The sequence below is a fragment of the Ambystoma mexicanum genome, chromosome 12 (genome assembly GCF_040938575.1).
Source record: "Ambystoma mexicanum isolate Mex_15411 chromosome 12, UKY_AmexF1_1, whole genome shotgun sequence".
Taxonomy (NCBI): domain Eukaryota; kingdom Metazoa; phylum Chordata; class Amphibia; order Caudata; family Ambystomatidae; genus Ambystoma; species Ambystoma mexicanum.
The window spans coordinates 1,045,556,161-1,045,575,349 of NC_090936.1; the positions used below are offsets into that span (position 1 = coordinate 1,045,556,161).

Here is a 19,189-nt window from a genome sequence, read left to right on the forward strand (position 1 = left end):
GCAGACGGAAATGGAAACACCAGCTCTGTCATAGACGGAACCAGTGTTTCCATTGTCCTCATCCCTATGGAGTCCTATTGGACTCCATGGGTATGGGGATTTACGGAATTCCGCCTCCAGAATTACCGGATCACCGTGGTTGTAATTTCCAGCATTCACGGAGGCGGTAATTCATTCCAAGTCCGGCAGCAACATGCCGGTTTTTCTGGTTTGGTTATCGCCGGACTTGGAATGAGGCCCAGTGTCTTAATTTCGGGTGCGGGGCGGGGGGGGTGAGTTTCCACAATAATGTTCTTAATGGCGGTTCTGAACAAAGGTTTCCAGACCCACTTATTAGTTCATGTACATTTAGACCTCTTGTAGTCTGCGGTTTTCTCACCACTCAGCTGGCGGCTTTGCATTTACTCAGCACACCCACCCTCTCTTTCACACACTAGTGCTCCCTTTCTCTCTCCTTCTCTCAACACACACAAATGGACACACACACGCATTCTCTGTCACAAAATTGCTCTCTGTTACACATTCTGATACACACTCACAGACACAGATAGCACACATAGACAAAATATGCATATACCCCTACACTGCGCACGTGACTCCCAGATGAGTTGGCCAATACGACCGAATGCAATGCCTATAAAAAAAACAAATGATTGGCTCCGGAAAAGATCGTTACTATAATTTGCTAATGACCTTAATACCATAATGTTCATGGTACTCCATTTATCAAAGTTGAAAGGAAGAAGCAGTGAGCCAGTCCGGTTGAGAAGGAAAAGGGTTCCTTTCAGAAGAAACAAAGATGTCTGGCACAAATCGCGCGTGCTGAACTCACCGAGCTATTTTACCATCAATCATCACACAATGACAGCCGTACTTGGGCTGTGTTATAGCTTTTGTTCATGGTGGACACCTTAGCTGGGAATCTGTGCAATAGAAAGTTACCCGCTCCTTTAGAGAGGATTGCTGGGGCGAGAACATCAAAGACATGTTTCTTTGTTAGAGCCTTTACTTACTAAGCCTTCTTGCTGCTCCTCAGAATGCTCGTCATCTGCTCCAGGCCGCTGTCTCCCAGCTCACACAGCCTTAGATCCACCACATCCAGCTGGGACCTCTCACAGCAGTAAAGCAAGGCGTGGATGTCCAGAGAGTTGAGAGATGTATTAAATAAATCCACACTCTTAATGCACTGTGAGACATGCTGCGTCACATCCGCATCGTGCAGTTCAAACACATAATGGAAGAGGTTAAGTAATTTGATCTTGATGGGGTGTCTCTCAATCCAGTCCTGGAACCACGTTTTTAGGAATAACTTTCTCTCATCGCTGAGAGGCTTTGGCTGGGACAGAAAGCTCTGCTTCCCAGAAGTCAAGAGTCCAAAGAAGAATCGGAGGAAGCTTTGGAAGCGTTTCCCATGATGAGCAGTGATTCCCTCAAGGAGCGGTGACCGTGTATTGTTTGGCATCTTTTCCAGAGCCCAGGTATCCAGGCATTCCTCGAGCTCTTCCTCATCCTGGATTTTCTCCACACAGTGTAAGGCAGCAAACATGTCCCGTATACTGGAGTGACGGTAGACATAGCGGTCAGTCTTGCTCTCTTCCCTAAAGAAAAAACCTCTCAAGCTTCTCAAGAGATCTTCTGCCTGTGGACAGTTCACCACAAGGTCTTCAGTCTTTATCTCCTGTACACCAGTAATAATATTTTTGTAAGACATCTCACAGAGCCAATGGATAGTATTTTGAATGTTTTTTAGTATCTCGGATTCTTCAGTTGTCGCAGCACAGAGAGAGAGTGCGTGGCTTCCCATCTTTGCCAAGGCGGTGCTCACAGTGATCTGGAAGAGGCAGAAGATCACGCTGCTGCACGTGGTGAGCGCTCCCACATCCCCAGGAGTGCTGGCATCCCTGTATATCTCGCATAAGGCGCTGCCTATAAGGGGAATGGACACCAACCTGGACACGCTGTGGGTTTCGATATAGTGTGCAAAGGATTTTGATAGGTCACCAACTGCCATGAGATTATTGTAATATTCCTGGATCTGATCCTCTGTAAAAGCTTCCAGTATAAATGTAGACGAGAAATAGTTTGTGATTTTACGCACGTAACTGAACTCAGAAGTCACCAAAACATCTGTGCACGGAAGAAGCTGCTTGGATATTACTTTTGAGAGCAGAGATCTGATGCTCAGTGAGGTGTCGATATCACAGTGTGGAGAACGGGGACTGACCCTCAGTTGTGGGGTGTCACCATCACCGTGTGGAGAGTGGGGGCTGACCTCCAGTTCGTGATTAAACTCGTCCAGGCCGTCCAGAATGATGAGCACTCCCTCTCCATTGAGCAGCTCGGGGAGCAGTGGAGACAGCTCGGGGCACTTGGACCCCAAGAGCTCTCTCACACTTATTGGTGCCTTGATGGTGTTTAACTCGCTGACTGATAATAGAATGATGCATCTGTAGTAGACCTCTCGCCTGGATGCCCATTGTCTCTGGAGCTCGTTGGAGAAGCAGCTCTTCCCAATCCCAGCCGTTCCCGTTATCAGCATCCGCCTCGAGATCAGCTTCGAGGGTTTAAGAGTGAACAGATCTCCTGACTGCATAGTGCACTCATTCCCCTCACGTCTGTAGATCAAATCATCCTCAGGGTCTTCACTGCACTTCTTTGCGCCCATAGAGTGGAATCGTCTTGGCAAAAAATGATCGGTTTCATTGTCTCCAGAGGATAAAGCTTTACGATGCCTGACACTGGAGCCGAGAACCTTGCGTTTGTAAGACTCAATTGGATCTGCAAAGAAAAAACATGTTTTAGAAACATCATTTAGATGCCCGACCAAAAAGTTATTTTTGTATTTAAACACCATTTTACAAGAACCGTACTGCGAATAATCTACTGGCATAGACCAAGCATGAGTAAGTCTACCTTGTGTTCCTGTGTATGAGATGTTAAAGCATTAAGTGACTGGGCAAGAAATGAAGTGAACAAGTGAGAGGAGCAGAAAGCGGAAACAGCAACGTCTTTACAAAGGTGTGAAACACCAAACAGTACATTTTCTTTGCATCCTTTCACTTGTCATGGAACTTTTCACTACAGTTTTCGATATGGCCACACTGTGGAGCTATTCTCACGTAGAGGCAGTGCTTTAAGTGGGATGCTAAATCAAGGGGCCGCTCGTTAGGGGTCATGGTACACTGGTTTATTACCTTATGTGTGCCCAGCCTCTCCTTTTAAACAACCGAGAGACTGGGCGCACCAACGGTGTGACACCAGTGCACCCCAGCTCTCACACACAACAGACAGCAATTTCATTCAAGAAACTGTGTGGTTAAAGGGTGCCTGCGTACCCCTGCAGGCATCCCTTTAACCACACAGCTCTTCGAGTGAAAGGCCTTCCAGATGTGTGATGTCTCTGTACTGGGAGACATGAGGAGGGCTGGAGTTTCTTGCCTTTCCTTTTGTTTCTGAGTAAAGAGTCATCATGCAACAGGGAGCCCTTTAACCGTGCAGCTAAAGGGCTTCTTGCTGCATGAGGACTCTTTATTCAGAAACAAAACGAGAGGCAGGCATTCCAGCCCCCCTTCTGTTTCTGATTACAGAGACATCATGCAGCCCAATTAGCCAAAGGCTACGTAGTTAAAGGGCTGACTGGAGGTGTCATTACTTTGGTTTAAAAAAAAGAAGAGGCAATTCCTTTTCTTTTTTCCAATCTGAAGTGCTGCCACTTGCAGGCAGCTTTTTAACTGTGCACACAACCAATTTTAGTTGCTTAGTTGCAGATGATTTAATGTGAATCAAACAACAGCCGACACGTGTTTCGAGCAAAGCTCTTCTTCCAAGGCTGAGACAATTACCCAAATTATGTACAGTTTTGACAAACCATAAATAGCAGTTAAACATCATGCAGATCCAAAGAACATACAGTAAGCATGTGGGTGGCAACGAAAAAGCAAAATAGGTGTCACAATATTAACAAACAGTTTACACCAGCCCTGGCCAACATCTGTATGCACCAATTTGAGGAACAATTTGCATTCGCTTACAATCCATTTGTTCAATCTATTCATGTCTGGAAACGTTATATAGATGACGTGTTTTTGGTTTGGACGGGTACAGTAGATGGTCTTAATGACTTTGTTAACTACCTTAATAATAATGATTGGGGCATCTCATTTACTCATGAATACAGTGCTAGCAGCATCAATTTCTTAGATCTCACCATTACCTTGTCAGACAATTCAATTGTTACTAAAACATTTCGAAAGGCAACCGCAGTCAATGCAATTCTACAGGCTTCTAGTTGTCATAAAAAAATCTGTTATCAAGAATATACCTAAAGGTGAATTTATTCGAGCCCGCAGGAATTTCTCCAATGATTCAGACTTTTTAGAAGAATGTGCATTCCTATGTGAAAAATTCCAAACGAGAGGCTATGACCGTAGTATAATAACTAAAGCCCAACAAACTGCACAGAACATGAAGAGGGTGGACCTACTCACCCCCAAGTCTAGACATAATTCAATTCTTTCGAATAAATTGAAATTTATAACAAGGTACAACACAGATAGCTCTAAGCTGTACAAAATTGTTCGTCGCCACTGGCATCTACTTCAGTTAGACCATGAGATCTCACCATGGCTGGATAAAACTTCGAACTTTATCTATAGTAAAGCAAGTAATCTTAAAAATATTCTGTCACCGTCATTTATGTCTAACCGCCAGCCTGCCAAAACTTGGCTCTCGCAGAGATCTAACAATGGTTTCCACAAATGTGGAAGATGCACAATGTGTTGCCATGCACTTGAGACTTCTAGTATTGATTTTGGTAAACTTGGTATGTTCAAGGTGAACTCTTTCATTAATTGTAATACTAAATTTTGTGTTTACTGCATTCGCTGCCTTTGTGGAAAATACTACATTGGGAGTACGATTAGACCTCTTAAAATGAGAATACGTGAACACCTATCCACTATTTCAAATCAGGAGTCCAAATATCCACTTGCTACACATTGGCAAACATTTCATCAGCTTGATGACAATTCACAGATTAAATTTGTGGGTATGGCTAACGTATCTGTACCACAACGTGGAGGCAACCTTACCTCAAATTGAGACAATTGGAAGCATGGTTAATCTGCCAATACCGAACCGTATCCAATGGCATCAACAGCGACCATGAACTATCTGTGTTTCTTTGATGTCTGGGTGCTGAGTTGCACCAGACCTTTATGGGGATCCATACTTGTTTTTAGATATTGATGATGGGAACTGTCAGGTGTACACAAGACCGATCATTTTTAAATTGGATTTATCAGAAAGTTTTCTGTACATTTATTTCAACTAATTGGCTCCAAAACACGTAGCATCGAGAATTGGGGGACCCTCGGTGTTTTAACCATGGCCCATGTCATCCTTCATAATTGCTAACTAGCCTCCAATACACAAGGTTGCAATAACTGCGCACCCTGTGAACATTACTTGTTTATCTGTATTTTGTCATTATGGGTAGATTAGGCCTATTAATAACAATTATGGCCTATGTTATCATTATTATGTGCTAACTAACATTAGCAAGGCGGCATTGTAAATTAACTTTCAAAAATGCATATAAATAATTACAAATTATCTGTCACTTTGCGCCAAATGGCCACCTTATTTAGTACTAATTATCTCTTGATCATCAATTTAAATGTGTATGGACCTTTGTACCTTTCAAACTATAACTTGGGTTCACACCCAATATGGCCGCCAGAGCCTACATCAGAGCTTTAGTTGCTCAACTGGGCTTGACAGTATTAAATACGAGCTCAACAACCATGTGCGAGGCTCCATTTCACCAGTTCGGGCGGAAACGCCGATAAGTGAAGGTCTTTCGCGCCGACCCCTAAGGATACTTTACCCTGGGGGGACACGCATGTGACCGTCTCGCTTTTGCGAGTGTCTTTTATATTGACTAATTAGTCCTTTCCTCTTTTTCTGTCTCCCCCATTACACGGTGCCGCGTGTCTGGTTCAACTCTACTGCATTAGGTCCTTATTGCTTTGGCTGACAGCCACAATTGAATACGCATACGCGTCTATATAGGTATGATTTTTTATTTTATTCTTATTTTACAGAGTGTCCAATTAACATGCTATTTAATCCCACCATATGTTAAGAGGCTAATTTAGATTTTTGTTCCGCTTACAGCGAAGCCGCAACTTATAATTGTCGGATACTTATCTACCTTAATCAGGTAAGATTCTATACAATTAAACATGGCAATCTTATTTCTAGCGGCTTGCCTAATTATTGATATGGCCACGCTCAAATAAATACTCTGGTTTCTGTTTTTTGTCTTTGGTTTCTAAATTAGTAGTTTCAGTGCCAAGCCTCCTCAGGTAAAAACTAATTCATTAACGACTTCCATTATTCAGATATAAGTATCATGAGTCTTGTGCTTACAGGGCCGTTCCCATCACTCTCTCTCTTGCATATATCTTTTTCCTTTTTTCTTTTATATATGACATTGACTTGATGGCTCGCCTCACCCCAACAACTTATGGTCTATGTATCCTTTCACGTCTATTTTTAATTTTGTCATGTCATATAATGATACCTTGCAATGCATATTAATTGGTGTAAACTGTTTGTTAATATTGTGACACCTATTTTGCTTTTTCGTTGCCACCCACATGCTTACTGTATGTTCTTTGGATCTGCATGATGCTTAACTGCTATTTATTGTTTGTCAAAACTGTACATAATTTGGGTAATTGTCTCAGCCTTGGAAGAAGAGCTTTGCTCGAAACACGTGTCGGCTGTTGTTTGATTCACATTAAATCATCTGCAACTAAGCAATTAAAATTGGTTGTGTGAGCAATTTCTGGGAGCAAACCAATCCGTATCATAGTTAATATATGTGCACACTGAAGGCAGGGTGTTCACACATTGCCCTCTATTGCTGCCCAGGAACCAGTCCTTAAATCCCCCTTGTCAAGAGCGACAATTCCACTTTTGTCCTTTTCTGCCACACACTTCTTTCTACAGCTTTTTAACTGTGGAGCGCTTCGGCTACACAGGCTGTCTGAGGTGTCGGCATGGCTGGGGCTAGTCTGGTGTGAGCCCCGAATTGGGAGACATTTTTGGAGCCTGCTGGTACTCTGCCCCATGTAGCCCTGTCCTACATAAAGCCCTGCTTAGTGGAAATAGAGGGTGCTTCATACATGTCATGTTTGGTGCAGCTGATTTGGCACTGGCTGTTTTGGCGTGGCCCCTTTGGCGCAGCTCTCAATGTGGAGTGACCAGTTGGCCTTGGTTATCTGGGGATATCGTGCTGCCCGTGGTGGGATTGAACTTCAATCAGTGATATCCTGGTGCAGAGACCTATCCATGCCGTTTTATTACTGTTTTCTTATATATACTATCATCCTAAGCACAAATACAAGAAGTACTTTAGGTGACAGCATATTCAACCGAGCAACACGGTCAGTACACGTAACTTGTTAGCATGTGCCACACTTGGATGAAATTGTGAACATTAGCCTGCGTCGCATCTAGATAGGATTATGAATGTTAGCATGTGCCACACTTAGATGGAATTGTGAATGTTAGCATCTGCCACACTTAGATGGAATTGCGAATGTTAGCATGTGCCACACTTAGATGGAATCGTGAACACTAACCTGCGTCGCATCTAGACAGGGTTATGAATATTAACAAGTGCCACACTAACATAGATCTGTGAGGGTTAGTAAATACCACACTTATTGCGAATGGTAGCACGTGCAAAAACTTAGATGGAATTCTGAACATTAGACTGCGTCGCATCTAGATAGGATTGTGAAGGTTAGCAAGTGCGACACCTAGATGGAATTGTGAATGTTAGCATCTGCCACACTTAGCTAGAATTGTGAATGTTAGCATGTGCCACACTTACATGGAATTGTGACTGTTAGCATCTGCCACACTTAGATGGAATTGCGAATGTTAGCATGTGCCGCACTTAGATGGAATCGCGAACACTAACCTGTGTCGCATCTAGACAGGGTTATGAATATTAACAAGTGCCACACTAACATAGAACTGTGAGGGTTAGTAAATACCACACTTATTGCGAATGGGAGCACGTGCAAAAACTTAGATGGAATTCTGAATTTTAGCCTGCGTCGCATCTTGATAGGATTGTGAATGTTGGCTAGTGCCACATCTAGATAGAATAGCGATTACTAGCCATTGCCACATCTAGACGGCATTGGGAATATTACTGATGCAAGATTTAGTTAGAATTGTGAATGCTAGCCTGCTTCACCTATAGACAGGAATTCTGAAGGTGGGCCAGTGCCACATTTGGATATGGTTGTGAATATTGGCGTGAGTCATATATAGAAAGGATTGTGAATATTAGCCAGAGCCAGATCTAGATAGATATTCACGTGCCACATCTAGAAAGAACATGGACATTTAGCACATCACTTTTAGACAGCGATGCCAGTAACCAACCCACTAACAATCTCACCTCTCTGCATACACCTCTCAAACTCTAACCAAACACAACCACAACCTTATAGCACAACAAACCACACAAACTTCACTACACCACAACAACAAAACAAACCACACATAACCTCGCACAACAGCACACGACGGCTGCTGACCGGAAAGCACCCCAAGCCAAGCGAAGGGTGTTAACCGAACTGAAGCTGCCAACAGCACATCACTGCTCTCTTGCACTTTTCATGCTCATTCCCAATAACTTACCCCCTTCCCTTTTTCAGATCCACCAGAGCACCAGGGGACCACTCTGGTGGTGATAATGCGTGGTACAAATATCCTTTAACATTAACATTAACTGTAACCGTTCCATGCAATAGGCGCGCAGTGCTTGGCTTAAACATACTGTCACCCAAAGCAATACATGTTTTGTGTGCTTAGAATGACAATATATTTAAGCAAACATTAGAATCCAGGCCCGGATTGGTCTCTGCGCTGCATACTACCGAATGAAGTGCAAGCCCAGCACGGGCAGCTCCCTGCACTCAACGCTGACAATTGGGCGCGCCTGAATGGGAGCTACGCCATGGAATGTCCGGCTTCTTGATACGTCTAATTATCGTGAGTTGAGGAACCACAGCAAATGAGTGCAGTCAGGCAATGTGTTTATCTAGTAATACCCTTCTCTGAAAAAACGGGAAGACACTTCTCTTCCTTAAGCTTTATTGCCCATTATTATGAGCCCAGAAGCCCAATGTATGTGCCTAAGCCAAGCCAAGAAATGGGTATAAGGAGAGCTGAGGGGGAATACGAGCCAGTAGTGCCAAGTAGCAGAGGGCAATTAGGCTATTAGGCTCCAGGGCTGGGTGGTAGGCTGAGATGTTGATTTCCAGCAAAGTCAGGTGTAACATCAGTTTTTGCTATTCGTCAGAAACTCCTCCTATACAGTGCAGTTTCTAGCCAAATTGGTGCCCAGGGCGAAACGTCAGAATGCGCCCCCATCCCCCGACTGGCCCACGTCACGCCCAATCTATACCTCTGTGATGCGACAAAACCCTTCCTCAATATGAATAAATAATTGCTATATGAATAAAGCTGGTTTAATTACATTGTAATTCAAGTACTTTACAGAAGAATTCTAATGTGAGAACACAGCTGTTGCTGCCCAAGTAAATGGTTTTTCTGTCAACTGCTCTTAGGGAAGGCCTTGCCTGAATGCAGTTTCAAACTGTCCATACTAGCACACTGCAGTGTGATCAGCCTACTGTGGTCTGAGGGCCCACTGACCTGGCTCTGTGTTGCAGGTATTCTGTTTGTACCACCTCACCTGTATTTCGCAAGGGAATTATTTTCTAACAGTCTGGTACACTCTTATTTTACTCTTTCAAAATACCTCTCTGAGAGTGGGAAATGGGGCACATAGCATCAATGAGGATTCCTGTATGCTTTGCATTAATACACAGAGGATTTCAGGACTATAACAGTGATCAGAGATCTCTACATTTTACAAGTCTGTGATAAAAGTATTGTATGTGTGAATCTCTAAATTCATAACGGATGCATGACTTGGTGCTCACATCACGGTTCACAATACTCACCCTAACATTAAAATGTGTGTAACCATGAACCATACATGCTCATCTGGACAGCTTACGTTTTTGGATGCGAGTAGAAAATGGCTGCAACATTAGCCATTCAAATGGGAACTAAGGGCTATTTTGCTTCTTATTTCTGAAGAATTTTAGAGGAGGAAAGGATGGGTCTCAGCGTGAGCATGCCCAATCGCAATAAAGAAACATCTTTAGGGAGCTACATACAAGGCAGGATACCGCCTACACATACCGCGCAAGAGAGACCCAATATAGAATGCACAGGCTACACAGAAAGGATTGTACCTCTTTCAAACTTTAGCCTGACCAGTAAAAAACTGATGAAGCATTTTAAACAAAACCGGCTTCTAATGCATGGTAAAGGATCCACAGTTCTTCAGCCACTACCTCATCACCATTAGGCAGGCCTCAGGGGTTATTTTGGCAAAAAGAGCAGGCACATGCATTATCTAACAGAGCTGGCATTAGCATCTCTTATTAGCGCTGCCCTGCAGCTGGTGAAAATCCTGGTGTGGCAGAGTAGACAGGGCATGTGACCTAGTGGATGTAGAATTTGAGGCAACTTTTTTGATTGCTTTATGCATTTAAGTGTAGGCATAGTATGGCATGCTCGTCTGAGCCACGTACACAAGACATTTCTGTATGGACATTGGACCCATCAGACAAAAACAGGTAAATGTGCTGTTATGTAAGGGAGCACCACATAGACATCACAGGGTGGTGACTTACATATCACTGCATTGATTTGCCATAGACTACTGTCTGCATGGTGACACCCAATGAACCCTGCTTTCCTAATCAAGGTGCCAAGTCACATTGACATGCCATCTGGTGTGTACTAGGCTGTGGTTGGCTTGTTAAGAAAATGAAAAGAGCGTTGATGCTGAGCAGCTGCATTTAGTCCATGTCCCAAAGCAGCCACTAGAGTACTTAAGAAATTAGAGTTAACCTTCTCAGGGATGCGCCATATGTACCTAAAAAGTAATATACAACAAAAAAAATATAGTTTTCCTGTGTCAAATAAAGACACATGAAAATAAAGAAAACAGTTTTAAACTTTTCGGTGTTGCACGTTAATTCTCTTTGAAGAATGCATAGGTTTGGTCAGCTAACTGATACTTGTGCTGGCCTGGTGAATAAAAATGCCCCATGCTCAGTTCCTAACACTAAAATGTTAAGCACATGCTGTGTTAAAACAATGGCTTGTTTAAGTGAGCCAACCATATAAATTGCCCCACTTGAAAGGCTGTCAGCACAAAGAATGAGGGGCACGTGGTGTGTGACTACAGAGCATCTCACATGCTGCAAAAGTAAGAGCAATTGAGCTATCCCGGAACACACGGACAGTTGCAGCAAAAGCAGTACCTCCCATTTAGTCTTTGCGGCGCTATTGAATACTGTATAAATAGCAAATTCGGCTGTACCCTGAGTCACACATTTGTGTGTATGAATATGATTGTTAGTTACAGAATGTATTCTAAAGGAAAAGCCAGGGTGGCGCATGGATTTTCAGGCAATGGCAGCCAGCACAAGCTTAACACTAAGGGCCTGATTCACAGAAGCGTCTTATAATGGCGCTATCCCATTCAGAAACGCTCTGGGAATCAGGGCCCAAATGCCCACTGAGGAGCGGTAAACCCTTCTTTGCCAGCAAGTGGCTGAGGTGGAGGATTCGGAGTTAGGAGGCAATGAGTTTATAACACTTCTGTATATCCCATGGGAAGGGAAAAAAAAGCTTGTACTGCAAGCGATGCAAAGCGCACATTTTACTACCCCCAGAACGAAACTAGAGAAACAAATGTATTGCCGGGGTATGAGAAGGCTAAATGTCAACATGGAGGCAGTTGCTGTACCCCAAATTAATTTGAAAGGGTCGGAAGGCGCTGATGCCGTCCCTGGAAGGATGCTTACTCCGCATCCAAGCATTGTGGCCTTCAGACGAGATTAAGGGGGTACGTTTGTAGAAGACGGTGGTATGAGGTACTAGCAGGGGAGTACCCATCGCTGCAAGAGGGGGGGAGAGCCGCAAACAAGTCCTGCTACTCCCTCTCCCCAAATGCAGAGCGCACAATTTCATACGGTCTCATTTGTGCCCCCAAACCTCTCACCCATGCCCCAATCTACTTTGTTGGTAACATTAGTAGCAGATGGCATTTTAACACATAATATAAATAAAACTGCAGGACCCTTGCAGATGCAGATAAATCATCTATTTTCGCTCTGTCTAGGTGCTCTCAGGCAAAATACACGCAACCCTGCTAATTTGCACATGGATTGCACCAACAGAAGTGACTTCACAGAAAAGGACAGTGCTGGGAGCATCATCAGTCTTTGAATGAGTTGCCATAAGTAAGCCAAGTGGCAAATAACTTTGGTGCAAAATACCTACATTGCAATATTATTATATATGGAGCAAATCTTGGCGCTTTGAAACACTATTCCGTTGAATAATGCACCTAACACATGCTCAATAGATAAAATATAGTCATTAGGCGTTTTTGAAAAATAATATCATGATATATCAACATAAGATATGAAGTGATTCAGAAACACTTAGAGAGCTGCAGATAAGACACAGTGCGATTAAATGATTTGCCCAGGATCACACACTTTGGTTAAATGGTGAAACCGGGATGTGACAATTTAAGCAACTGAGCACATCTTCCCAGATTTAGTTGATGTAGATATTTATTAAGGTTTTGCTTTGTATTTCATGTGCTTAAATATTACTTTATTTATAGCAATTCCTTGGAAGCAAACCACATTACATCGTAGTAAACTAACTATATATACACTGTCATAGAAATATGTTGAGAAATAAGGAAATATGTTGAAAAATAAGAGTATGGCTTTAGTTTTATTTTCCCCATCCTGCATGCAAAGTCACAATAGCATGGCACAGATTAATGTGAGCCTAACAAATCCCCCTTGGGTTTTAAAGCCATAGTCATTATTTCATAAAGCAGGCAACATTATGCACCCTTCTCACTTCGGATCACTCTCTCCCATTCCCATTTCTAAAGGGACAAAAGTCGCTGCTAATAGTCCCTCCCCGCAGCACCTCACTAACCCATCCTTGTGTAATGACTCACATTGTACTGCTCTGTTGACACAGAGCAACTTGAGAGCCGGTCTGCTGCCCGGAGCTTTTTGGGATATTGTCATGGCAGCGGGACACCTCTCCCATTCGGAAAGGGTAAGGTGTCCTGCTGCCAGGACAATGAGTGTGCTGTGCAGGAATTGCTCAGCACACATTGTCCTGGCAGCGGGACACCTCTCACATTTGGAAAGGGTAAGGTGTATCAGGACAATGAGCGTGCTGAGCAGGAATTGCTCGGCATACATTGTCCTGCCAGCGGGACACCTTTCCCGTTGGTCACCCTCATTTAGGTGCCGAACGGGAGAGGTGACCCACTGGCAAATCTCCCGTTCTGGCTCCCCCCGGTATGCCACTGGGTACTAGTTGTCGCAAGTGGGGGGATATTTCATTTCAGTATGAAGATGCATTACGGTCAGTGTGCCGATGGTTAGAATCACAGGCCTGGGAGGCCGTTCATGTCGGGAGAGCAGCAGTTTGCTAAGTAGTGAATTCTTCCAGACCACAATTTGGTGCGCAGCATGGTAGCATTGTCATCACACCTATTATTAGATAATGTTTGTAAATACATATGTGCTTGCCGGATGTTGCCATTCTTCTGCATTAGATTATGAGCTCCCGGACATTCCCTTGGAGGTCAGAGGGACTTCTGGCCCATTCACTTTTAGAATAAGTGTGTTGCAACGTCATCAGGAGTACATTGTGATATGATATGATAGGTTATTTATGACGCGCTTAATACAGTTCTCTGGTTGAATATTTATTCACGCTTCTTCCCCACCCTGGCATCTTATGCACTGGTATTGGATTGGGGTTAGCCCATGTATTTTTCCTTGTCTGCATTCTTATTGGGTGTTGAATTAGTACTTAACCGCATGGTGCTTGGCTCTTGAACCTCCCTTCAACGGTCTCCGTGGTTCTGTGGTCACAGGTTGGCTTGCCCCTCCGGTCTAGATAGGAGAATGCTGCTTCCTCGAGCGGCCTGACACCCAGGAGCTCATGCGTTGCTCCCAATATCTCTGTGGTCTTCCTTGCTCTCCTGCATCGCCCCTCACCCGGTACCGACAGGCTTCTCGATTCCTGTGTGCTTCGCATATGTGAGCCTCCAGCTGGGACCATTCGTCCTCTCCTGCACTCTCTCCTCCAGCAGTGCTGCTTTCAATTTTAAAGGTCCTCTGCACTTTAAGTTTTGGAAAAAAAGTAGTCTGCACGTTGCCCTTTGAGCTCTGCATAAACTACCTTGTCGTCCTCCTCGTCTCAGTACTTGAAGGATTATGGCAGTTAGAGTCCATAGATAGTTTTGGACTTGTCACTCTCAGCAGTTTCATAAAAATGCCCATCAGAAAAAGAGGTGTTATATGTGTGTTGTAGATATCTGGGTCACAAGTGGGGGCCTATTCAGAATAATGTAAGAAAAAGGTTTCTTGACTTTCTCTACCAGAGAGAACTTCTAATTGACAATAGGCTATTACAGTCTCATGTGTCAGAGGGTCTCCCTCATGGGAACTGGGAGGGGGGGGGGGGGTAATAAAGCATCTTTTTCAGTGAAGTCACCATATCGCCCCAGCAGTTCTCTCCTCCCATGATCCTTCCTCATATAACCACCCCCAGGATCAGGAAGCGCCTGTCGTCCCCTGACCACATGGGAGGAGGTCACCGCTGGGGAAACAGTGATGACTCAATTGGATTCATCACCCCTGTGTGTTGTCTTTGATGTACCCAAAGGCGTGACTTCTGATTAAAGTGCTTACCGCATTCTGTGTGCTTATATAGATTCTCCCCAGAATGGATCTGCTGAGGCAGGCCCAAGGTTGTGGCGTTAGCATAGGTAATGTACCCCTCTTTCTTCTGAATTCACAGATGAAAACTAACACACATCGGGTGCCGGCCTCTATACAAGTGAATACGCATTTTGTAATGCACAAAATGCTTGCATACGCATGGCAAGTGTGCAAGGTATGGCCGACTAATCTATATCTCGTGCACAATACTAACGCTACTTTTGCCTTTTTACAAGTCCGCTTTCGTATTTTTGTATTCTTGAACACAGTGAGCGGTTTGTACATTTTTGACCCCTTGTGTGGATCTGCCACTCAGCAGACCAACACTTTTACTAAAATGTGTGGACCGGCCTAAAAACCTGTATCGGTCCAACTAAAAAATTGCCTTGAGTATTGTTCACTAGCTAGGGTACACTCATTTGTTTTCATGTTATGCTTTACGGCTTAGTACCCTTGCTGAATTGAGCCCAACCCTATTACCCTACGGGGTCCTCTGTGTTACTAATTTAGGCAACCTCGTTGCTTTAGGGTTTCTTTAATGATATAAGGACTTAGGTCTACATGACCACTAATTGTAGTCCTTTCCGCTTTCCTGTTCGCACCGTTTTTCTCTCCTGAGTTCTACTTTTTCTCGGCTCTCGATCACCTGGGGCAGCTGAGCATTTGGACCTACTCAGCAGAGCGTGACATTATCTATTAATTACCTTATTCTTTATTTGGTATGGCAGAAAGTCAGTCCCTGAGCTTTACAGATCAACAAATCCAGGACACTATTTCTGGCCCTTCTTTTTTTGACCCTACCGGTACAAATCCCCCAGTGGGAACGTCCAATACAGGGGAGAGCATTCTACACCTTAAAATTAAAAAGAAGTGCTTCTGTACAGAACTTCATGCACATTTTCTCAGGGAGTATTTGAAAGCCAACATCATCCCTAGCGGCTTGATTGTTAGAAATACCCCATGCCTTTTCCTGGACGATAAGGAATATGTTACAAATTTTAGTTATGTTGCAACTAAGTGCAGTCGGGATCTGATGGTTTTAACCATCACCACAGCCCAACGAATTAGCAACAGAATTCATAAATATCTAGATCTGGAAGAAACTACCTTTCTTACTAACACTGCCATCACCAACGCTAAAAATCAACTTTCAGACCTCAATAAACTATTTGACGATTTCAAATCTACAACACTAACTAGAAAGACAAAGAAATTACAGAAGGACATCAAAGAATTCCAACTTGAAGAAGTGTATCCATACATTACCGATAATTATATTTCTGACCTCAATCAGGGGACGGCACCAAGCAACCCGAACGCAAGAGCACAGAGAAACCGCCGTAGAGGCGTTACTTTCTCAGGCTCAAGCAGCGGGTCCTCCTCTGCCGACCAGTCTAGGCCACAACAGGGTCGCCAACAGGCACATTTTGCATATCCCCCTCAACCTCCCCCCTCCTTCTTTCCTTTTTTTAGGTGGAGGCTTTGGTAACCCCCAATGGGCGCAACCACAATGGGGCTTCCCCGCCCGCGGATGCAGGGCAAACCAACGCCGGCGCCGACAGAGGTACTGAATCCCCTAGCCAATGCCCAAACCACTCCTGTCTTTAATCTAGCCCAAATTGACCTTTCTGAATCCGAATTATCTGTACTATCTAAAGGTTTATCCTTCGTACCAACATGCTCAACAGATTGGTACGATTCGGAAATGGAGATACGCACTTTTCTCCGTAAAGTGAGACTGCAGACCTTTTTTCATGAACATGACTTGGGAGGAGAAGACGATAGAGATGACACTGGCCTTCATCTGCCCTCTACCTTCACTCCATCTGACAGCCAAGTCCCCCATGATCTTATAACTTTTGAGAGATGCATTCTAGAAGACCTGATCGATTAAAAACTAAAACCATGAGAACTAGACACAACCTCACTGCAGCAGAGAGAAGAGCTTTGACATCACTACAGAATAATAAAAAGATTGTCATTAAGCCCTCAGATAAGGGAGGGGGTTTGGTGATAATGAGCAATAAACAATACAAGGACATAGCACTCCTGCTACTCAATGACAGAGACAGCTACAGCATTCTTCGCAAAGACCCTACAAAGGATCTTTGTCAGGAAATTAGCAATGCCGTTACCTATGCACAAGAAAGAGACTGGATCTCAGGTAAAGAGGCAGCCTTCCTGAGTAGATCATCAGGGAGAACTCCCTGTTTTTATGCTCTGCCGAAAATACATAAAGATCCCTTAAACCTGCCTGGCCGCCCGATTGTATCAGGTTGCAGGTCCATCTTGGAGCCTCTCTGCAAGTTTGTAGATCACTTTCTTCAACCTATTACCGTACAAACACGCACATACTTAAAGGACACAACACACACAATTTCAGTCTTCGAGGGCCTTACTTTTGACCCTACTATTCAGCTCCTGGTGACGATGGACATTAAGTCCTTATACACAAACATTCCCCAAGCTGATGCTATAGAATGTGTCCGGGAGTGGATGTCTGCTGACTCCAACCCCCGCAAGACCCCGATCAATTTTGTAATGGAATTTATGGAGATTGCATTATGCAAAACTTGTTTTACTTTCGACAATGTAATATACCTGCAGACTAAAGGAACTGCTATGGGTGTGGCATTCGCCCCTAGCCTGGCAATACTTTACATGGCCAAATTCGAGAATGACTACATCTTCTCAGACCTTAATCTATGGCAGGCACAGATTATTAATTGGCACCGCTATATTGACGACGTAATTTTCACATGGACGGGCACCGACATCGAGCTCAAAACATTATGGACATGGCTCAATACCTGTAATCGGGATATACAATTCACCATTGACCATAGCAATGCCGAGATTAACTTCTTGGACTTAATAATCAGACACAAAGAGGGCATCCTACAGTGTGATCTTTACCGTAAACCTACAGATAGGAATATCCTCTTGCACTATACTAGCAACCACCCAGCCCACACCAAAGACAATTTGCCTTACGGACAATTCCTCCGTATTCGAAGGAATTGTACCACTCAGAAGCCCTCTCTATTCGCTTACAAGCTAGAGGCTATCCTAAAAGTCAACTCGCACAGGCCAGGAAACGAGCCCGTAATCCCAATCGAGATAACCTCATCCACCCGGAGTGGGAGGATCCCCCGCCCACTGAGACTCGTATTACATGTGTGGTCACTTTCGGCACACACCCGGCACAACTAAAGAAAATTGTCAATAAACATTGGCATATTGCACGTCTGAACCTACCGGGTGAACAGGCCCCGAGGTTCGCTTACAAACGTGCCAAAAACATAAAAGAACATCTGGCGCACTCTCTTTACCAACAAGACACAATGGACGGCAGTTCCCGCATACTCCGTCCCCTACAAGGTCACCATCCATGTGGCAATTGTGTTGCTTGCAAATTCACCAAGAAGATGAAGACTTTTTCCATCGGTGAACGACAATGGACCCTTAGAGATCTCTCTAACTGCAAAAGCCAAAATGTCATTTACTGTATTGAGTGCCGGTGTGGCCTTAGGTATATAGGCCAGAACACCCGGGCAGTCAGTACACGCATCTCGGAACACCGTTCAAAAATTCGATGCAAAACTCTGACAGCTCCCTTAGTGGAGCATTATTTTATCATGAACCACACCCCCAATGACATTTTGTGGTGGGTGGTAGAAAAAATTAAAGGCGGGCCTGATACTCAACACAGCCTTTTGAAAAAAGAATCTAGGTAGATCCACCACCTAGACACATACCACCATGGTCCGAATGAGATTTTTCAGCCTCTTATTTAAACTTTCTCATACTATGAGGTACAAGCTGCCCGGACCATCACAAGTGATGCACCCCTCCTAACGGCATTACTCCCAAGCACCCTGACAGATCAAACCACTATTTGTGCCCTTTATCTTTGATTGCCTCTACAGCCTCTATGTAGCGGTGAGATATGAGCTCTACACACAGGCACCGCAGCACTATATACACCGCTACTACAAGTCATATAATCTGTTATCACCTTACAGCACCCATCGTTGCCCTACACACCAATTGTTTTTCAACAGAGAATTCCGTATGCATCCCGCCATTCAGGTCACACACAGACCTGAAACCACCATATGCGGGTTTACTCTGTCAGACACTTACCTGACATGAGGGACAAGCACTGGGCTTTCCTTGAGCAGCGTTTCATCTGCTGCAGACCCGTGCCTGTCACGGGTCGTCATGGCAACTAATAAGTC

General features: G+C 44.1%; 1 protein-coding gene across 1 annotated transcript in view; it reads right to left on the bottom strand.

Moving 5' to 3' along the window:
* Positions 1-1,012: 1,012 nt before the first annotated feature.
* LOC138514710 (NACHT, LRR and PYD domains-containing protein 1 homolog) overlaps positions 1,013-19,189 on the bottom strand; it is a 327,918-nt gene continuing 309,741 nt past the window's right edge. The window contains exon 3 of the mRNA XM_069630114.1: positions 1,013-2,778. Within this exon, the coding sequence (XP_069486215.1) occupies positions 1,013-2,778 (1,766 nt within the window). The remainder of the gene's footprint in view (positions 2,779-19,189) is intronic.